Source organism: Rhinoderma darwinii, chromosome 11 (assembly GCF_050947455.1).
Source record: "Rhinoderma darwinii isolate aRhiDar2 chromosome 11, aRhiDar2.hap1, whole genome shotgun sequence".
Classification (NCBI taxonomy): domain Eukaryota; kingdom Metazoa; phylum Chordata; class Amphibia; order Anura; family Rhinodermatidae; genus Rhinoderma; species Rhinoderma darwinii.
This window is the reverse complement of record NC_134697.1, coordinates 34,666,271-34,688,840: the sequence shown is the minus strand read 5'-3', so window position 1 is coordinate 34,688,840 and position 22,570 is coordinate 34,666,271. Positions and strand designations below refer to the sequence as shown.

The following is a 22,570-nucleotide window of genomic DNA, read 5'->3' as shown; positions in this document are numbered from 1 at the left end:
AGCGATCCATTTAGCTATCTTTTTGTTTTATGTGTATGTGTTTATCAATTGCAGGAGGGAGAGTTTGAAATTACAGGGTACAGGAAGTTTTTGATCCAGCTGGGTGTTGGGGAAGGGCTACAGATATTCTCTTGTTGCCTCACTTTTGCTTAGGAAGGAAGCTGAGCAAATCAGGGAGACTGGCAACGCTATAGGAAATGATGAAGCAGGAAGCACAAGGTGAGCGTGACCATAGCGCGTAGTTATTTTTGTGTTGTTCTCTATTCTATGACGTTCGGAATCGTTGACTGTTTTTTTGCAGAGAACATCACAAAGCATGTTACGAACTTATAAATGATTTCCCCTGCAAGGTCCAAGGCTTTGTAGCTTCTAATCAGCTAATGGGAGTGCAGATGTTATCCTGGAAGCTCACCGCACCTGTAACAACACGTGTGAATGATCGCCATTGTTCTGTACAACAGATGGAAAGAAAAATAGATGGAAATTAGACATGATCTAGACCTGCATCCAATTAGTTTTACATCTCCGTTTATTTTTAGTGGTTTCATATTCTGTATTTTTTATTTTTTTTTCCTTCAACAGTCATCAGTTTCCGGTTGAGTTTCTTTTTAATAGAATAATTATGTTAAAAAATGAAACAACCCACAATATTATATACTGTACTAGCAGCGTTATAATGCAGTATATGGGCATATGGGCATATGTTTGTATTTTAGCACAACATACCTAGTTATTAGGATAATTTGCGGTTATTAGAGCAGAAGCTTTGTATTGTATAATGTGCATTCTACTGGAAAATGTCTCCATCTCCCAGAGGTAATATTTCCCAGAAGGTACAGTGGGAATATAGCCAGCAGGGTCCCACCATATGGGCAACGCAGATCTCCTCATAACGTCACTTAGAATTATCCTCTAAATGGTTCTGAATCGTAAATGACAGGTGAAAGTCTGATGTAAACCCTTTGTAGTTAAATCTATCAAGAAATTCATTCCACTTACTCATTACAAACGGTACATTATAATAAAATTGTATAGTAAATCTCGGCTAAAGACTTCACTCATCTGGATTCTTTTATCAAGGCATAAAATAGATCAAGTTATACCCGGGCATTTAGTGCATCTAACAAAAAGTGTAATAAAGAATAAAAATTAAAAATGATATCTGTATTAGCCTGTTACAAAAAGTGCAGAGGTGAGATGTTTCTGTTTGTAGGCACTGCCATGAAATGGGCCTCCTGTTCCAGGGTCTATATAACATCATTAAAGCCCCAGAGGTCTAAAAGAAAGAGCATGTGCCCCTGAAATAAAAAATAAATCATATGTAATAAAGTCCTTCATTTGTATTGTTATAGGAATTCTATTCAGATATTTACTAGTTTTTTTCAATTTCTGGATAAATTGGTGCCAACATGGCTGCCATTATAGCTCCAATTGAGGATAGAGGAAGAGAATGCCTTAAAGCGACGCTTCAAGCTCCCCGTACTAGGGCCTCCGTATATGTTCATCTTATTCTCAGTGGTGGTTATTAGACACTTTATAATCATTCTGCCCTTGCAGCTGCAGCATGAACCAATGATGATAGGAGGTCTGTTTCAGACTACCTCAGACTCCCTGTAGGCACTGCAACTAAGCCCTAGTCAGATTACAGCTCTGAGGTGATCGAGCTAAGCTAAAAAGCAGCTGATCAGCAAGTACTAAGAAAATAAATAGCAGGTAAACCGCACCTATAGGTCCTGATTTCATATCAGTTTTATTCTCATAACTGGACAATCGCTTTAAGGACAATCGCTTTAAGGTCATATACTTACTGCTGATTTTATTTTTTTATTTCAGAGAGATCGGCTCTGTAAAAGCATTACTTCCCATTTACTATAAAGCATTTACTTATAAACACAGCTCAGTCATGTAACATAATAATGTCCCAGGTAGATAGAATTCTGGATGACATCATTATGTTCCCTACTTAATCCTCAATATCCCCTTCCTGCTCAGATCACATTTAACATTATTTAAGATAATTGACCGCTTATGAAGCCGTGATAAGTATTCTATGAACTTACCATGGGGACAAATCTTTATTTCTCGGGGACCATGGCTGCTTAGATGCCGTGTTGTGTATTTAGGGAATATGGAATGTCTCTAATAAAAAAAATGCTGCCAACCATTTCATATTCACTAAAATAATCACGTATTGCTAGTATGGTTTCACTGTCCTGGGCTGACACTCAAATGTCCCTGAAGAAGCAGTCCGTGATAGGTCGTGTAAACCAGATTGATTTCTTCCCTTAGTGCTTGTTTCCGACATGGGAAGAGGAAGTAGCACTCACAGGAAGTTACATGGCAGCGGCCAGTCTTAAGGGGTTTGTCCAGTTTCAGCAAATGTTCTGATATACTTTCTATAGTAATTCTAATATACTTTCTATATATGCCTGTTATTCAGTAGGAACGTTCATTGTTTACTTCCAGTGGATGTGATTCTGTCCATGGTCATGTGATGGACACACAGATGCTGGGATCGTTAGGGTATGTTCACACGGCCTATTTACGGACGTAAATCGGGCGTTTTTGCCCCGAATTACGCCCGAAAATAGCGCCTCAATAGCGCTGACAAACATCTGCCCATTGAAAGCAATGGGCAGACGTTTGTCTGTTCACAAGAGGCGTGTATTTACGCGCCGCTGTCAAAAGACGGCGCGTAAATAGACGCCCGCGTCAAAGAAGTGACCTGTCACTTCTTTGGCCGTAATTGGAGCCGTTATTCATTGACTCCAATGAATAGCAGCGCTAATTACGCCCGTAATTGACGCGGCGTTCAAGCGCCTGCACATGCCGGTACGGCTGAAATTACGGGGATGTTTTCAGGCTGAAACATCCCCGTAATTTCAGCCGTAACGGACGCCCTCGTGTGAACATACCCTTACAGTTACATGTGTATCAGAGCTGTGTTTTCTAACATTCCCAGCACCTGTGTCCATCACATGACTATGGACAGAATGTATCCACTGGAAGTAAACCATGAATGTTTCTACTGAATAATAACAGGCAGAGGTCTTGAAAACCATGAGGAATTAATACAGAAAGTATATTGGAAAATATTATAACTTTTAATTATATATAATGATATAATAAATAACATTAATTTGCCAAAAGTAGACTACCCCTTTAAGTAAAAGAGCAGCACTGGAGCATAGATGAAGGGAAATAATTGTATTACATGGACATTGTGCTAAACATCGTTTTGTGGCACTGGGGTTAGACACTCTTAGAAATGCCACGTCATATGTACATCTCTGTCCATCTATTAACATTTCCAAACGTTGAGAGGTCTGATAGAAATCTATATACTTACTCCAGCAATTTAAATGAGGCATAACTTACAAATAGCCCTTCCCATTACTTTCTTAGTGTAGTTGCTTCCCCCCCCACCCCCAATGAGCATGTAACCACATATTAACCGCTAGTATATATTGGGAAATATAGGCATGTCTTATATGATGTTGTTTTTATTATATAGTAGCTCATTTGTTTGTACAGAACAACATAACGTTTTGGGATTGGATCACTAATCTTCAAATATCCAATCTTCCATATGGTGGAACGGACTTTAGGAAGTTATAAATGCATAATGAGAACATTGTTTTCCATAAAACAAGTCTCTGGTTTTAATAAAAAAATATATATATTTTTATAATCTATGAAACCAATAAATCTTTTAGATATAAACGATGCAGCATGTGTAACAGAATTGACCGCCATTAAATCTGCAGATCATTTACACCTTTCTTATACTTTGGTGCAGATGTCTTATATTTAACAGTGACCAAATCCATAGAGACCTAGAACCTCCGGACACTTCAGTTGTGTACATCTATTTTTGAGAACTATGGACTTTAACTATGTTCTGCTGAAGTCTCCATTGTATGGGACTATCAGGACCCTGGTAAATGTCATCTACAATAAAGGACCTGATACAAAGAGGATAATAAGTAGGAAAGGATGAAATGACCTAAGGAGGCTGTTGGACTGTATTAAAGGTGTTTTCTACCTAGGTTTTTTTACTATACTTTTTGTAAATCAACATCTTTATACCTTCTAGTTTTATACCTCGCAGAGCAGAATTAGAGCATTGTTGTAGCAACCTGAGAGACTGACGAGACCTTCCTAGGCTATACGAAGTGTCCAGAGTATCTTTCATTCACGTGTTTGTTTAGCCCCAGGATCAGTGCCTAGATTGTGTTCTTTGACCTTGCCATAGAGGTGAGAAGAATGGCTCAGTTGCCCTTGGAGCAATCGGCAGGTGTTTGCTATCAAGAGTTCTGTGTTATTTCTCAGTTCACTGTCATTGGCAGCAAAGGTTTTCATTAGCACAAGGCAAGGCCTGGTGTCTAGTGTTTCCACAAATGTGAGCTAGTCACGCAAGGCTTCTTGAACTCCTGGCAACATTCAAAAAGGGAGTAACAAATGAAAAGGAGGTAAAGAAATCCCTATTCAAAGCAGCGGTGAGGTCAGAAGAACCGTGGCATCTGCAGACATGAAAGCGGAGAGGTCGGAGAGGGATTAGTGAGGGAATCCGATATAAAAGTTAGACAGCGGCAGAATGTTTATAGAAAAGGTTAACAGCCAAGAAGAGAGAACTTGATTTCAATAGAACTTTACAACGTGATATGTTCCAGCTTTCGAGCAGAGACCATATCAAGATCTACCATATCCCCACATATCTTGTTGACTTTGTGGTCTGTTAGTGATTAGAGAGCTGGTCGGAACAACCGTTATGGAGAGATCACGTAGGCTCGGAGGTCAGTAATGTATCCGGCAAATATTCAGTGCCTAAGGCTTTGTATTAAATTGACATGTACTAAATGTAACATTGAAAGATGGTTACCGATCAAAGTTCATGTACAGTACTAGTATTAATAGTGCTCCATAACCAGGCGGGTTTGTTCACATTTGACTTTTGTCACCTGAGATAAGTAACACGTCTCTACTTGTAAGTTTATGCATTGAGCTGCTTAGCCAAGATGTCAGATGTGATGAGAGACGGACTACAATGGTAACAATTATTTGGAAGACATTTTAGAAAAGATCTAAACATTTCATACCTGCAGATATAAGGTGCAGTCCTACAATAAAATACCCCCCGTAAAAAAAATAAATAAAAATGTTCCTCCTGCCAATCATTTTTGCAACGTCGGCCCAGATTTTATTACCATAAAATAGACATGTAATATATAAAAATAAACCGTAGACCATGACGATCACAAATAAAAAGTATATTTTAGGGTAACACTATAATTACCCCAAAAATTTGCTCAAATCCCAACATAAATCTTATTTTTTTTCAAACCATAAGCCTAAAAATGGTTAAAAAAAAAAAAAGGATAAACTATGTGTATAAACATAAGAAAATTGCATTAATCACGAAAAAAACATAAAAAATCACGTTGATAGCCCAACAAAAACTTTTATAGCGGTTTAACGGACGTGTTCTAAAAATCGCTAATCGGTGTATGGTCCTGAACCGGTTAAAGGGATACACCACATGTTTAGATGTAACATCTATGGTGGTTACTTATGATAGGAGTTGTAGTATTAATTCGCCATCCTCTTGGTGCCAACAGACTAATGTGTGCTGGTCTGCTTACACCGTTTTGTCAGGCCTGTATTTTCACCACGGTCCCAAATGTTGAAGCAAAAGGAAAGCAAGGCCTAGGGGTCCAGCCCATAGACCTTAGTTTGCTGAGCCTTCTCGGATATCAAGAGGCGACTTAATTGGTTCATGATAAACAAAAAATGTCCATCTATCTTTACAGATGTCATGACAAACTCCTGAGAGCCTGCACCCCATGAATAGACTATGTCCTACTTCTCATTGCAATAGAAATTTATGATGAAGTCGAAAACATCGGTTTATTTAGGATACAGCAGATCTTCCCATGCTGATGTGGAACTGCAAATCCCAGCAACTTCTTTCCGCACGTTAAGGACTTGCACAACAGCTGGAAATGTACTAGTCATGTAATATATTATTGTTTCTTTTTATAGGGACCTTTTGAGACCCTTAATAAATCTTTCAACTTAAGATAATTTTTCTGTTCAGTTATTTCCATTTACTTTGGCACACGTAGCAACTGTATAGTCTGGTAAATAGTATATTTCTGGAAATCCAATTTATCCTGTTTGGTTAGGATATTTATGGAGGTGACTGACTGCTGATCTGCAGTTCAAATTCCTGTATATTTATTGCGACCTTTCGAAGAGTGACAATATTTTTGAGGCTTGACTTCTCTCTTCTAATGCTAAATATGGTTAGATATGTTTTGATACGTGGAACAATTCCTATTTAAGTCAAAAAGCATTTAATGGTTGCAAGGACCGATGTGTATTCTGTTATCTAGATATTTTACACTTGACCATACATTCTTTTATTTCAAGATCCATCTTGCAGCAAACCCAGACAAGCTCTCGGTGGTTTCCTTTAAAAAGTGGTCAGAGAATTTTGCTTGTTCCACGAAATATCAGTTATTTTCTTTTGCTGTCTTAATGACCAACATTTGCCAATAATATTTTTTTTCCTGTCAAGTAAATTTTTTGACCAGTAGTACAAGAAATTAAATCAGTTGGAAACAATAGTTTTGTTAGAGATGCATAGATTAACCATATGAAGGACTATCTGTGGTTATATGGTGGGATTATAGAGCTTCTTATAAATTTATGTTTACAAAACACGGCAGTAAGATGAAGAATGGTGTCGTTAGAGGTGACCATACACATTCGATAGCCGTTGGTTTAACACTCATCCAGCCAACAGTTATCAGTCAAGCACGTGCGCGTTCATTTCAATGGGGGAGAAGGGAATAAGCCTGTGGTAACAAAGTGTCATTTATCTTAAAAACAAACTTACTCAGTCCTTCTTTTCCTGACATCTGCCATTAGATCATTTGCCGATCCTGCAGAAATCCTGCAAATGGTTCTGCAGACCACACGTAAGCTGGCCATACACTAGAGATTTTGAATGGTCAAAAAGTCTGTTTTAGATCATTTTATGCCAACTGTAGTGTCCTTTTCGTGACCTGAATATGTGTGACCGATACCGATCAAAGACCGATAACTGTGAAAAAGTTAATCTGCCTCATTGGTTTTTTTTTTTTTCGTCATTGACAAGTGCAGTCTTGGAAATTTGTTCAATAGAGGCCAAGACCAGACCACAGATCAAGGCAGACATCTGCTATTTGTCATTTTAACCTATGGCGTTTTGATTCAGAATAACATCCTCCACAGAGCAAGTCATTCAGAAAAAGGCTGTCTAAAATCCCAAAGGCTGGCCATACACTTTAGACAGCTGTCGAATGAACGATCGTTCGGCTGACAGATATTCCTTCCTACTCCCCCTATACACATGCACACTCCGCTCGGCTAAGCGTTCATGTGTTTTCAAAGGGAAGAAGTGATAAAGCAGCTGCCAGACTTCTCTGGCAGCGACTTATTTACTAATGACCAAAAGGATCGGGCATATTGAAATTCAACCTGTCTAACCCCTCTCTCCCACGATATCTGCCGTTGGTTGAGAGTCGGAACGCCACCATACACATTAGATGGTCGGCCGGTCCCACTAAAATCAGCGGGTTCAGTAGGCATACTTCTAATGTGTATGGCTGGCTCCAATCCTGCTAAGCCTGCTTGTCCTTTTCTTTGCCCTCATTTTAATTGTCAGTGATGGTTACTTTAGGCAACAACTCACATGACAGAGTTCTCCCTTTGGTTCTCACCTTGCCACACTGGGTAAGACGTAAAATGCTGGGTATGTTCAAAATTGACTTCTAAAACCTACCCTACAGGCAAGGCTGCAAAAAAACAATTTAATTTACTATAAATTATACACAACATTCAGTAATCCTTCCATCTTACATCAATTATTGCTGTAAATATCTTACACTTGCTAATTTTGGAATTTCCACGTTTCCCCTGCTAATGTAACCCAGAAAATATATCTTCCAGTTAATGGTCTGCCTTTTTTTCAGTTTTTTTTTTTTTGGTAATAATGCAGTTGTTCTCCCACCAAAGTAAAAATTCAGACCTAATTGAAACATGTTGGTTCTAAAAAACGACTATACTAACTTCGTTTGTGACTGTAATAAGAGCAACATCATTTCAGTGCTTTGATCTGTGTGCTGGAAAGTGGAAATATAACACTGAGCCAAAGGAATGTAGGGAGAGATGGTGTCCAGCCATGTGAAACGTAGCCTAGTGGTTATCTGTTGGAGACGCCTTTGAGACCGTGAATACTTTGCTAAGAGAACAGAAATGGGAAAAAAAATATAAAATATTTCTTGTTTTTGTCTCGTTTTAGGTTGCATGTGTAGACCTACATCTTCCAATTACGTACACAATGGCTGCAGTGCAGACTCTTCCCCTGTCCATTGACCAGAACCCGGAGGTCAACATTCCCCAAGACCAGCCAAGGCCACCAGACTCCGAGAACACTATGGGAAGTGTGAGTAGTCTAATCTCTGGAAGACCTTATCATGACAAGCAATGCAAGGCATCAGAATTTAGCAACAAGTGCCGTAAACCTGCCAGCATGTCGAACTTTTTTAAGCAGCAGGAGGGACTCCTAAAAAGTAATTATAACTCCCAGGACCCACTTTATAATGGACTTCCTACAAAGAAACCGTGTGCTGCTACATCTGGGAGTAATGGGAATTATACCTATGTCAATGAGGACTATAAGGAGGAGTGGCGTGAAGCTAGAGCTCCCAATAGCCCTGGCAGTGATGTCGATGACTTGCGGGAAGAACGGGCCATCAATGGAAATATAAGAGGACCTCCACCCAAACTTATTCCTGTTTCTGGAAAACTAGAAAAGGTAATGTTTTTTTCATAAAGTTGTCTAATAGGTGGTTTGACTGTAGTAACCATAATGTAAGATCGACTTATAATGTAGAGTTACCACATATCTATCACATCTAAATAAAAGATAGTTGGTGGTAAGTTTTCCCATATGTATTTTTAAATCTATCTTTTTAACCGGAACGGAATCTGAAAGACTTTAAGCACCAATCCTCATGTTGTGACTTTTCCACCAAATCGCTTAACTTTACATCTTTCGAGACTATTCTGGACATTTGTTGGACAGCGTCTTATAGTTTAGGTGTCCAATATTTAGAGATGCCATTCTTGTTGTTTAACAAGAAATTCATTGTGAAACAATATAAAATACAGGGCAACAATGAAATTTGAATAACTCCCAAACTACAGGCAATATGAATCCATTGGGCAGCGTAGTACTCTTACGTGAATCTCTTGCTGTCCTTCATGGACATACGATTTATTTTAGTTCCTACCCAGTTAATCTCTGCCAAGTTAAATATATAGATGTTACCACCTTCAGGAAGTTTCTGTGGTCTTTAAGGGTGTATTGCCTTTGTGTCTTCTTCTTTATACAGGGAGCCTTTCCAAAGACACGTCTTGTCTAAAACTGTACTGTAGAGTTGGATCCAAGGGTAAACAGAATTCTTAATTTGCCAGCAGCTCTATTTTTTTATTTCATAATTGCTAACCTCTCCCAAAATATATACAAGACATTCATAGTTAACGTGCATCCAAAAAGTCTACTTTTTAGATCCCTATCCAATATTAAATGAAATGACAGTGTCTATAGGGTCACTCAAAATGAAAATACAATATGGCTTCATTAGCTGATGACATAGAATTATACTTTTGGTGCTTATAGGGAGTATCCGAAAAATCGAGAATTATCACCTATCCAAAGGATTGGTGATAATTTTTGATCGCAAGTGCCCCCTCCGATCGTGAGAGCGGGAGTCCCGTACCCCCCTGTTCCTCCTCACTGCATCCCTCGCAGTGAGGAGGAGCTTGAATGGAGCGGCAGTTGAGCATGCACCTGCCGTTCCATTCAATGTCTGTGGGACTGATGGAAACCACGCTGTAATGGGCTGGATTCTTATTCCCCTAGAATCCGAATGGAGTGGCAGCACACATTCTTGACCGCCGCTCCATTCACTGTGCTACTCACTGCAGTCAAACCGTGAGGGGTAATGGGGGTTTAGGAACCCTTTTCTCGCGATCTGTGAGGGTCCCAGCGGTGGGGCCCCCAAGCGATCAGACATTGGTCTGCTATACTGTGGATAGGTGATAACGGTCGCTTCTGGGACTACCCCGTCAAATACTGGTACTTTAATATAATACAAAGAATACAAAAAGAATGTGGTCCGCCCACCATGCACCTGATATTTTACCACGCTTGAGATTCTATCGGTGCTCTGGACAGGACTCCATGTCGGTAACAGGCAAAAGCATGGGAAAAAAATGAGAATGGATAACGTCCAGCATTCGATGAAAAATAAGAGCTAAAATAATGTTTTCATCTAATTAAAACAAGTAAAACATTCCTTCCTAGGAAGGAAGCTTACGCGTTTCTAACAGAATTCTTAGTTATAGCTATGACTAAGAACTCTCAGTTCGAAATGTGTAAGCGTCCGTCCTAGGAATGTTTTACTAGTTTTAATCGCATGAAATAAATATTTTGGCTTTTATTTTTGATTGAGTGCTGTACGTTATCCTTTCTTTTTTCATGGTTTTACTTCAATATAATATTTATCTCTGGAAACCCCCGGCAAATAGCTATTTTTACTGTGGGAGGATTCGGCCAGCATTAATTTTCCCAGTAGTAGCCACTTCAGACAAAATGCAGTACTACATGACGGCCTTTCAGATTAAATGTTTATCCATGCTATAAATGGACTACATGAGTCCGCCAGAGCAGCTTCTTTTTTGTAGCGCTTTGCTGTCACTCATAGAGGGTGTTCCAAGCGGTTGACCTCCCACCTCCATAAATTCCAGATTGACAAGGCTTGTCCTGATAGAATACCTCTTTAATTATACAATGCATATTCACATTATTTCAAAGGTAAAATATGTCAAGTTGTTTTTTCTGGCTTATTAAGGTAATTTATGTCATAGGTTTAGTAGCCCTTTAAGACATTTTAGGAGTGGAAGAAATATTGGAAATATAATCTTCTTAAGGGTTATTATATTCCTGGTGATGTAATGTTTATTCGTCAAATTCAAGACATAATGGTGTATTTGTCATCTTCCCCAGTAATATCGTATTCTCTAGTATGGGATTACACGCTCTACTTTTACCTCATCTTAATTATTCTCTCTTCCTTAGTGGAATTCAAAACTCCAATGATACAAAACACATTTAAAATGGACTCTAATCTTATTTTGGTGTAAATGAAGTGTAATCCTATTCTGCAGAAAGCTTCAGAGAAAGCTAAAACGAGAACTGTTAACTAATAGAGGAAAAGCAAACAATGCTCAGGGGACAGATCTTTCGACTGGATGACTTTAACTAAAGGCCCATTCATACAAGCAGATTATCTGTCATATTCCACACTAATGAGCGAGCATTCACGATAATCGCTTAAAGAAGCACGCCCATGAACATGCTTTGCCCAGTTGTAATGGGCATCTTGTACGTGTACGTATAAGCTATTTGTTTGCTCACCGGCTGGCCGATTCACACAGAGACTTACATAGAGAAACTGGCTTCCAATCCACACATAAGACGTTGTGTAATTCGGCCAGCCAGATTAGAGATCACATGACCGCAGGAGGGAGCCGCACGGAGCCTTCGTTTTAAAAACTAGACACTCGGCAGAGGGGGCACAACTGGAGGGCAGCAGGTAGTATAACTCAATGCACCCCGTCATATTTATAATGTTGTCCCGGGACCGGAGGGTCGCTTTAGGCTTAACATACACAGTGAGACTTCTATGAGATATCTTTCTTAGATGCTCATCTTGGTGGTTAAATTGTCCATATATAGCTAATTTGATATGCCTTAGAAGATTTTGCAACATTTTGAAGATTGTACTGTAGATCAATTTAACTTCTAAAGCTTCCCACATTGAAGTCAGACTTTTTTGTCTGGCTATTCTTAGTTTCAAAAATACTCGGCACAGACGTGTATAAGATAGGACCATAGTCTAACAGTTGTAGATGAAACATAGATGTCAGAAAATGACATCTCTTGGGATTTGTTTCTGGAAAGATGATTCTGTATTTTCTGGTCTGTTAAAGCATAGTAAGTTTAGTTCAGGTGATCACATGAAGCACAATTACTATATGACTCTGGAGAGTCTTGGAAAGCCAGCTGAACTTCTAGCCTGGTAGTAAAATATACACAGCCCTCGTAAATGTAGCCGTAAATCTTCAATCGCTGTCGGACGACTGCTATTCCTCCTAACCTCCCCATGTACATGAATGCTCAGTTCGGCCGAGCGTGCATGTGTTCTCAATAGGAAGCCGGCAATAGGCCTCTGGCGGCAGCTTATCTCTATTGGCGACAAAGGATTGAATGTGTTGAGATACAACAATATCAACCTCACCCCCCTCCAACTCCCCCGAAATTTGCCAAACAATTGTTGGTTGAACGTCTAATACACATTAGATGGTTGACGGGTTCGGCCGATGTTGGTTTAATGTGTATGGCCATCTGAAAGAGTAACTGTCACTTCAAAACTTCTGACACGTCCCTATGACATGTCAGAAGTTGTAATGATCAATAGGGTTCCGGTTTCGGAGACCCCCATCGATCGCTGAAACGAGGAACAGAAGCGCTCAATCCTAGTGCCCCTTCGGCTGTAATAGTATACTTTGGCTCTCCTCAAGGAGACCGGGTTAGCTGAATATGGGCTCATAGAAGTCTATAAGCCCATTTTCAACTACCTTCGTCTTCCCGAGAAGAGACAAAAAAAAGCCCAAGTTATCCCTTTACAATTGAAGGGGCACTGCGCTCGGCTGAGCGCTTCTACCCTGTTTCAGCAATCGGTGGGGGTCTCAGCACCCGGACCCCTACCAATCAAAACTTCTGACCCGTCACTATGACATGTTAAAAGTTTTTATGAAATGACTGTTACTCTTTAAGACTTTTCTCGAACCCATGACTTATTACTGCAATACACCAGTACTGGTCTTGACTCCACCATGTCCTGTTGGTTGAAGTTCTGTGCATGCAATCTTTCCTGTTTAGTTTTAGGAACAACCATTGTTTTTCTCTTATTCTTAAACTTCAGAAGTTCTTGCTCATGTTGTGGTCTAAGATATCTTAATAGATGAGTGCCCACTTATTTTTATTCATGAAATCAACTTTTAAACTCTAATGTTAATTATGTCATTGCCAATAAATAAGCAGCTGCTTGAAAACTCAGTACAGTAATGACTACTGCATTGGTAAATTGGTCTAGACAAGATAGATATTTCTATTTTACTCTGGCTCCAGTTTTCAGACTCCACTTTTTAACATAATTACCATATATTGTTTACCGGGACGATGATCAGATGAATCAATTGGTAAATGATCATGGTTTTTTTTTCTGCTACTATTGCAGTATTCATTTGATTAATTTTGGACTCCAAGTCAGTGTAAATGGACTAGTGTTGTAATATTTCACTGATGACTTATCAAATATATTGTATTGTGCTTTTTTTTTTTACAGAATATTGAGAAGACATTAATAAAACCAACAGCTTTCAAACCAGTAGTGCCAAAAAAACGGAACTCTTCTTTACAATATCTTATCCAACGGAATGGGGTCCCTAGCTTATCGGACAGCCAGGGCAGTTTAAATCTTCTTTTCAATGGGAACTCAATTGGAACAAATGACAAGCACAACTCGCTTAGTTGCAGGAACAGTTCCATCTCTGGAACAATGTCAGACTCTGGTCGGAACTCTCTATCTAGTCTTCCCACCTATAGCACAGGTTGCAGTCAACAGCAAGACCCAGTTAGCATGTCCATGGGACACATTAACCTAGATAATCACAGTAACATAAATGGTTTTTCGGAACGAGTGTCACGAGCACGGACACGTCCTTCAAACTCTGACAGTGGACGCTCATCTTCCAGTAAAAGCACCGGGTCTTTAAGTGGAAGAGGGAACCAGTCATCCGATAGTGGCTCATGTGATAGGTCACCCATCATCAATGAAGAGATTCTTATAAGAGAGCTGGAGGAGAAGTTGAAAGATCGGGAGATGGAACTACAACATCTTAAAGAAAATCTGGATGAAAATGAAGCAGCTATTTGCCAGGTTTGAAATTAGAACATTAAAGCCACTGAAATCTTGAATCTTCTACTCTAAAGCTGGCCATACACTATAGACAGCTGTTGGCCGAACGATCGTTCGGGGGATAGCTATTATTCTCAACTCCCCCATACACATGTATGCTCGGCCGAAATGGTCGGTTGGTTCTGAAAAAATCAGCAGGTACGCTGACATGCATTTAATGTGTATGGCCAGCCTAAGGCTGTACTCCATGCCGGACCTATATATTTAGAAACAAGAAGTTCTTCTAATCTTGGCATTTCTAATATTCAACTCAAAACCGGATTTTGAGTTTGTCTATTAAGTAAAAGGGGATTTCCATATAAAAGTCGTCTTCTGATATATCTTGTAGAAGTATTGTGTTGGTGGAGTTTATGAGAGGGGACCTCCTGCCAATTTCCAAAACAATAGAGCACCCAATAACCATCATCTCAGCTCAGGAGATTTCCAGTGTCAACATTTTGCTTATGAAGTTGTGCCACAAGGTCCAGTAACCAATATGTCTGAGCAGTGCCAAAGGTATTTGGGCACTCTATAGAAAGTCACAGCTTCTTTGTGAAATTGGTGGTGGTTGAAGCTCATAGACTCCACTGATTTTGTATCTACAATATGTTTAAAGATACTTTTTGTGTTTGATTTTCTCTTCAAGTAACAAATAAAAATATAACCACCGGCTTGGCAAAATCCTTTTGCTAAAGGAACTATTCCTCAAAATTCTAAGAACCTTAATAATACAATTTTTTTATATGTTTTTAAGGGTTTCTTTAGCACAGTTAACAGCTTCCGGCCTCAAAGGAGTTGTTTCACCAAGACAACCCTTTTCCGTATTCCCTGTAAGTACATATTGATGTCCCAGAGGGAGATTCCCAGCTCTTCTTTATATCTGAATGGCCACCATGTAATAGTACATTTCCCCTGCAGCAGTTGGTGCTGGGGACACGTATGGCTGGACCTGTTCCCGCCAGGGGTTTCAGAAGCTGGCGCCTCGGCTGATCACTGCTATGGCTTCAGTTTTAAAAAGGAGTTGTCTTAATAAAACAGCCACTTTAAGAAATGTACAAATACATTTTCAATAAGTTGATCTTTTATTAAAGTCCATATAGTGAGGACTATGCACTGTGATGTCGAAAGGCAAACTGTTGGGTTTGAAGGCTCACTTCAATATTTTGATCATATTGTTCAGTTAGGATATAATTAAACAGTTGTTGAGAAGTTCTTCATGCCTTTGTGATTTTACTAGTATGGTCTATTGTACTGTACTCCAAAATGGGCAAAACCCCCAATGAGGCAGAAACCAAATGTCCTCACCTTGGAAAAAAAATTCCTTCCCGACTCCAAACTTGGCACTCTATGTTTTACGTGCTATTGTAATACACATGCAGTATTATTTGTTGTAATAAACATGACACATACATGTAATAAACATATTGTAGAAAGATCTTTAATAGCAGCTGTACTTATTCTAGGGGTTATCCAGTATTAGACAAAGACTCAGATCCCAGAAATAGCTCTGCTATTGTTGATAGGCTGTGTCTAGTATTGCAGCTTGTCCTCATTCAGGTGTATGGAGCTAACCCGCAATAACAGGCACGTCCCATGGACAAGAGAAACTATCTTTATCGGGGTGGAAAAATACTTTTTTTTTTTTTTTTTTTTGAACACTGCACAACTGCTTTAAGTTCATATGGAGAGTTTTTTTTAAAGGCATGTATTTCTAAATGCATAGTGGTGGCTATTGTTTTGTGTGTGCAATATAGGTGTGTCCCATACATAAGCGTAGGCAACATTTTCAAAGGCAAGAACCCATTGGATAGTTTTCCCCTTTTGCTTATTTTTCAAGATTTGTGCAGCATTGTAGACTTTAGGAAGAATGCTCCAAAAAAAAGCATGATTTCTAAAGTCTACAATGCTGCACAAATGTTTCAAAGTAAACCGCAGCAGTTCTAACTAACAAGTTCTTATTACTAGAAATTACAATAAATTTTCACAGGCTATGCACCAATTTTGAGAATTTGGCTTCTTTTATTAAATGTTGCTGTTTTTATGACACCATGGTGCCAAAATAGACACCTGTTGCTATACATATTCAGTCTGTATTTCTGAACAAGGCTTCAACCACTATGTTTATAAACAGCTGGTATTATTGAAGAATTGACCAGGATAATTGCGAGTTTATGGTTCAGACAAATTAGTTTTTTACGTTTACAGGTTTATGAAGAAAAACAAAAACGATGTGAGCAGGAAATGGAAGAACTCCGTCAAAGCTGTGGCCTCAAAATGAAGCAAGCTACCCAGAAAGCTCAGCGGATGCAGCAGGTTCTGCAACTCCAAATATTCCAGCTACAGCAAGAGAAGAAAAAACTCCAGGAGGATTTCTCTCAACTTCTCCAAGAGAGAGAATTGCTGGAGAAGCGGTGCGCCTCATTTGAAAGAGAGCAAACAGAGCTTGGGCCACGATTGGAGGAGACAAAATGGGAGGTATGAAACTCATACGAGAGCCTTATGTTATGCCTTGATGTCTTATGATTCTTTTAGAAGACATATCATTTAAAGTCTTTAAACTTTTGTATTTATTTTTTTTTTTTTGTTGCTTAAAATTTTTTTTCTCATTTATTTTTATGAAAACTTTTTTATTAACTTTTTGTTATGCAGCTTCTATGTAGGCACTATACAGAGAAGCTGCATAGCACCTCTGTAAGTGAAATCAGTCAGTCTGCTGGACCGACAGGTCGGCTTACATCATCTCTGACACACAGGCTAACCATAATATTGATCACACCTAAGTTTATGAACCCAGGGTCCGAGTTCCAATATTGTTCTAAGAGAGAGGGAGGCGGCTGTCTAATGACTTACCCCTCTAAATGCCAGAATGTCATGTTATGTCCAAGCTATGAACAAGCTATAAAAGGAATAGTCCATCAACTAACATTGATGTGCCATAAATGTACCATATAATATACCATAAATGTCGAGCAATGGGAGCCCCACAGTCAGCAGAGCAAGGGTCCTGATCGTGTCCCCCATTGCTGCCCTGCAGCCAGGCAAAAGTAGGAAGAGCGCACCAAGACTTCTCTCCATGGAAGTCTATCGAATGTTTCGGAAAGATCTGAACAGCTGTTTCTGTCACTCTCCATAGACTCTTATGAAAATACTTCACAAGTGACTGTGCTCTTCACCTACATGGCAGAAACAGGGGACCCTTGTTGTTCAGTTGAGTGGGAGTCCAGTTTCTAATCAGAAATTCAACGCATAAATGCTTGTCGCTGGAATACCCTTTTAGGCCTTATTTACACGAGCGTATCTCACGTTCATGTTATGTGAACAACGGACGTCACACGGACCTATGCAATTCAAATGGGGCCATTCAGACATTCAGTATTTTTCACTCAGCGTATTTCCGCTGCGTGAAACTGACTGCATGTACTATACCTGTGCATTTTTTGCGTGTCACGCACCCATTGAAGTCAATCTGTGTGCTGTCCGTGTTTTTCACGCACCAGTTGCTAAAGAAATGATGAGGAAAAAATAAAACCCCTGCTTCAGTTTTTTTTGCTGATGTAAAAAACGTGCGTAAAAAACGCAGACGCGCATCGTACGCGGATGTCACACGGAACTACAATGCAAGAAAAAGGGTGCGTTTTTTACGTGCACAAAACGGACACGTTCATGTGCCTTAAATCATGTCAAAATGTCAAGTAACTCGCCATACTAAAAATGTAACTTGTATGAAGTGCATCGAACGTCCAAAATACTTATTAACTTTGCAGGAAAAATATAAAAAATTATGTATATTGTCCAAAATGGTGTTCACTGGATAGAATGAAAGCCCGTCCTCCATTTCTTACATGTCATGTCTTCTGTTTTTAGGTTTGTCAGAAGTCTGGTGAAATTTCTCTACTCAAACAGCAGCTGAAAGATACTCAGTCCGAGGTATCTCAAAAATCCAATGAAATATTACTGCTTCGTTCCCAGCTAAGAGACACTCGATCTGAGCTTCAGATTAGTGAGGAGCAAGTTCAGGAACTTCAAGACACTGCTCATACAAAGACGCTGGAGTTGGAGGTGTGCGAGAATGAACTGCAGCGTAAGAAGAATGAGGCTGAGCTACTACGGGAGAAGGCTAGTAAGCTGGACCAGGAGGTGGCTAGTCTCCGAGAAGCAGCTGTAGCCAGCCTTCGGCATGGACTGTGCCATTGCTATGAGAAGGAAGATCCATTCTTGCTCTATGAAAGTGACGAGGCCAAAGCACAGCGTCAAAATTCGGACAACCTGCAGAGCTTGAAGCAGTACATGGAGAAGCTAAGAGAGGCTTTGATGAGTGAACGCAGAAGAAACCAGGATCAGTTTGAACATTTTGAGGAAGAACGACGCATATGGCAGCAAGAAAAAGAAAAAGTGATCCGATATCAAAAGCAGCTACAACACAACTATATCCAGATGTACCAACAGAATCGGGAGCTGGAGAGAGACATTAAGCAGCTCTCTCTGGAACTGGAGGCAAGGGAACTTGATGAATTTGACTTGCACGGTGCTGAGATTCAGTTCGAAGAAATCACAGCCACGGAAATTTAAAGCCAATAACTTACCACTTATGCCTTTTTTTTTGACATTCCAGCGATTGGTGTTGCCAAAAAAGCAACTTGCCCACAAATGCTATTGCATTTCGTGTATAAAACATATCTTGCTTTTATATTGACAAAGGAACACAAACATTTAACTGACCGGACATAATGTGTGAATAGATGTCTAGAAGTTCCAATATGAGTTTGTTTTCATCTGATGTGTATTAAAGGAGCCATATCCATCCTCACGGGCAATGCTAACCTTGCCTAATGAACCCAAGCCGTGTGTCATTGGGCAGAAACGTTAAGGATACCATACTTTTTTAAGTTCTTTACGTTCCGATCTCAGGACAGCCATTTTGCTGTGGTCCAAGATGCAGCAGATAAGGATTCTGGGAAGTAACATCAAGCAAAAAAGCTTCCATTGGATATCTATAGTTTTATTTAATAGCATTGCAACCCTATTTTCTTGCTCTCTCTCCTTTGTCACGGTTAATACTGTAGCTATTTTTTTAATGTTTTCTTTCACGTTCGTCTGTCATTCGCTTTGGCTTTGTATTCTCCACTACCACAGTGGCACGTTTAGGTCAACTGTTGTAAATAATGTAAGATAAGCGATATTTTTTCCCAAAGCGAAATGACTGGTTTTGTAAACTATGACTAGCACCTTCTTCTCTATCTCTTCCTATTTGACATAGTTGCTTTCAATCTCAGGTAGGCGAATTGCTAGAGCACAATCATAACACAGACTTCAAGTAATACCATTTGCAATAGAAAGACTGTTCCTCCTTCTAGCTCTCAGAGGGTCTATAACTCACTACTAAACAACCGAGCCATATGTGGCAGCCCCTTTGCCTGCTGAGAGTTACAGGATCTGCTAATACTTTTTGTGACCCCTCCATTACTTTACCTTTTGTTATTACAATGGCATTTAAATATAAATTGACTACAACTCCACTCCAGTAACTGAATTCATATACCTATAAGTACTACATACCTTAACCTTTATTGTGGGATTTTTCATAAGCCCCCTTTTAATGGATTTAGAAGGGTCTGCTATTTCAGGTTGCCTAGCAAATACTTGACTTCTGTTTGGTGACCACCATTTGATTACATGTGGCTACATGTACAGAAGTGGTCACAGGAAAGTTTTTCTGCTACACAATAAACTGCCTGCTGGAAACCCAAGAAGATTTGGCACTTCATCAGGTTGAAAATATGCAAGGAAAGGGAGAACACAAGTACTAGGAAAGATAGTAAGTAATGTGTTACCTGTCTACTGTGAAGTATCCTTGAGGGAGAGTTATCAAAAGGGGTGCAAAAGAAAAGTGGAGGTGTTTTCTACAGCAACCAATGAGATTGCTTCTTTTATTTTCACAAAAGCCCCTGAAAAATTAGATATGGCATCTGATTGGTGGGTATGGGCAACTGCACCGGGTTGATTAATCTCCCCGTTGTGTACAGAGATCAGCTTTAAAGCTATGTATACGATAGCCGACAACTACCTCTTCCAACTCCCTCATAAGCATGCATGCCCACGTAGGTAGAGTATGTATGTTTATTGCCATGCGGAGGGGGGGATAAAGCAAACATGTCAGGCAGTGCATGTCTCCCAGGGGGTCAAACGATCAGGCATGTTGACCTCCAACTTGACAGACGACTGGCGAAGCAAGGTTAAGGCATCAGGGAATATTCAAGCTGCTCCCGTACTAATTACATTGTCCATGGATCCCACCAACTTTTATGTTTTGGTAAGCTTAATTATCTTATAGATAAATTATAACTGGTCAAATGAAAGGCCTGTTTTTGGGAGACGGGAAATTTATTAAGATTGGCATTTCAAACTCCAGTTTCATGCAACTGTAGTATGTTGGAGTGAACTTCGTACGCCTCTTGATAAATTTGGGGCAGTCCTAATGACCGAATTGTGCACCTTCTTTGGGCAGACGTAGATTTGCGCTACAATTTGCACGACTTTAGAAACTATAAATATGTCAGAAACTTGCTGACCCCGAACCCTGTAGTTAACCCCGCCCAATTTCTCACCACTTTTTTTACGCCAGAAAAGTGTCGTAAAGCCGAATAAAAAATACAATAAACTCCCCCAATATCTGTGATCTATATTATATCATCGATTTGAAGCCACAGATGATTGGATAGACTGATAAAAATGATAGTATGACATAAATGTTTCATGTAGGCCGCCTTTCGTTTAAAGGGTATTGATTATAGAAATAGTAAATTGAATTAGGTATATGAATGCCAACATCCTTTACTGTCCATGCTGAACAGGCTAAAGAAGCAATTTAAAGCCAGTAAGTGGACAATTGATCATAGCTGAAATATCCCATAGCTGTGTACTTCTTGTCAATTGGTGCACTTTTTCAGTTTACATTATAAGCCATTGTAATTACATAATAAGGTGAACAATGGGGAGTCGGCTATATCTCAAAAAGATAAGTGTATTAAAGCCAAAACAAAGACTGATTCCCATACTTTATGGGTTATTTGTTTGTGAGCCTAATAATAAAACCCTGGTGAAATCCAGAAATGTATTAAAATGTCTTGTGTCGTCTATCAATCTACATATATTTTCTTGTGTTGCAGATTACATTATTCAAGTGTCACTCATTATTTGAAGTGTACCTAGTCTTGTGAACTGTAATGAGTTTATACTGCAGTGTTCGGAGTCGGAAGCAGATGGCTCCATACACTGCATAGCGGCCGTGCTACAGAACTGCAACTTTGCTCCTATTCACTTGGATAGGAGCAGAGCTGCAGCACTGCAGCTCGGCCGCTATTCTGTGACCTGAGTAATCTGCTTCCGTCATGGACGTCCGGTGCTCTGAGGCAGCCGAAGCAGCTGATCTGTCCGGGTGTTGGACCTCCATGATCGTGTTCTGGTGACCTATCCTGTGGATAGGTCATCAGTAGTCCATGTGCGGACAACCCCTTTAAATGTGTGTGGGGGTTTCACCTTTAAGGATCCTCACATATTAGCTGTAATGGAGAGCAGGCTCTCACTCTCTGAGCACCCAGCACATATATGACATGAACATCCTATTAATTTCAATGGGCTCTGTGTAATGTTCAATTCCCCTGCAACACCACCATAGGTGATATGAAGCATTTGCTGCTGGGTGCCCTCTCTGATTCTAGCTAATTGCTGGGTGTCCCAGTAGCGGAACATCCTGTACTCGACTGGGTGACTCTTTTAGCAAAAAGTGATTGTCCAAACTAGACAAACCCCTCTAAGGCCCCATGCACACGAACGTGCTTTTGCGGCCGCAATTCCCCCGAAAATCCACGGGAGAATTGCGGCCCCATTCATTCTTATAGGGCCATGCACACGACCGTGGTTTCCAGGCTCATTGAGAATAATGACCGCGACCATGTGCACAGCCCGCGATTCGTGGGTGGCTCGCGGCTGTCACTCCGTGGCCGGCCGACCCGAAAATCACGGCCGTGCACATGGCTACGGTCGTGTGCATGAGGCCTTGCAGCAGAACAGGAGCGCTACAGTCATGCTGCTCTAAAGGCCCTTTTCAACTGCTGATAAGCGGCCAGTGCAGCGAGTGCCGATCAACGAGACATCATTGATCGGCGCTCGTTTGCTCCTGTGACAAGGGGCTATGGATGGGGATGAGCGGTCGTTACTCTGATCGCTCGTCCCCATCCATTATTATCATGTCGGCAGCGCGTCTCCCTGTTTACACAGAAGATGTGTTGCCGACAATGATATTTCACTTTTTTAAAACGATACGATCAGCAGATAATATAGTGTTTGCGTGTTCATCTGCTGATCGTTCCCCTGTTTACACAGGGCAATTATCGGCAACAAGCGTCATGTGAATGATCATTTGCTGGATAAACGCC

General features: G+C 40.1%; 1 protein-coding gene across 3 annotated transcripts in view; it reads left to right on the top strand.

Moving 5' to 3' along the window:
* Positions 1–21,255, top strand: part of LZTS2 (leucine zipper tumor suppressor 2) — a 116,449-nt gene extending 95,194 nt beyond the window's left edge. For all 3 annotated transcript variants that reach the window (XM_075841053.1, XM_075841052.1, XM_075841051.1), the window contains 4 exons: positions 8,348–8,863; positions 13,524–14,117; positions 16,341–16,610; positions 18,000–21,255. In XM_075841053.1, the coding sequence (XP_075697168.1) occupies positions 8,387–8,863; positions 13,524–14,117; positions 16,341–16,610; positions 18,000–18,704 (2,046 nt within the window). In that variant the 5' untranslated portion in view covers positions 8,348–8,386 and the 3' untranslated portion in view covers positions 18,705–21,255. The remainder of the gene's footprint in view (positions 1–8,347; positions 8,864–13,523; positions 14,118–16,340; positions 16,611–17,999) is intronic.
* Positions 21,256–22,570: the final 1,315 nt, after the last annotated feature.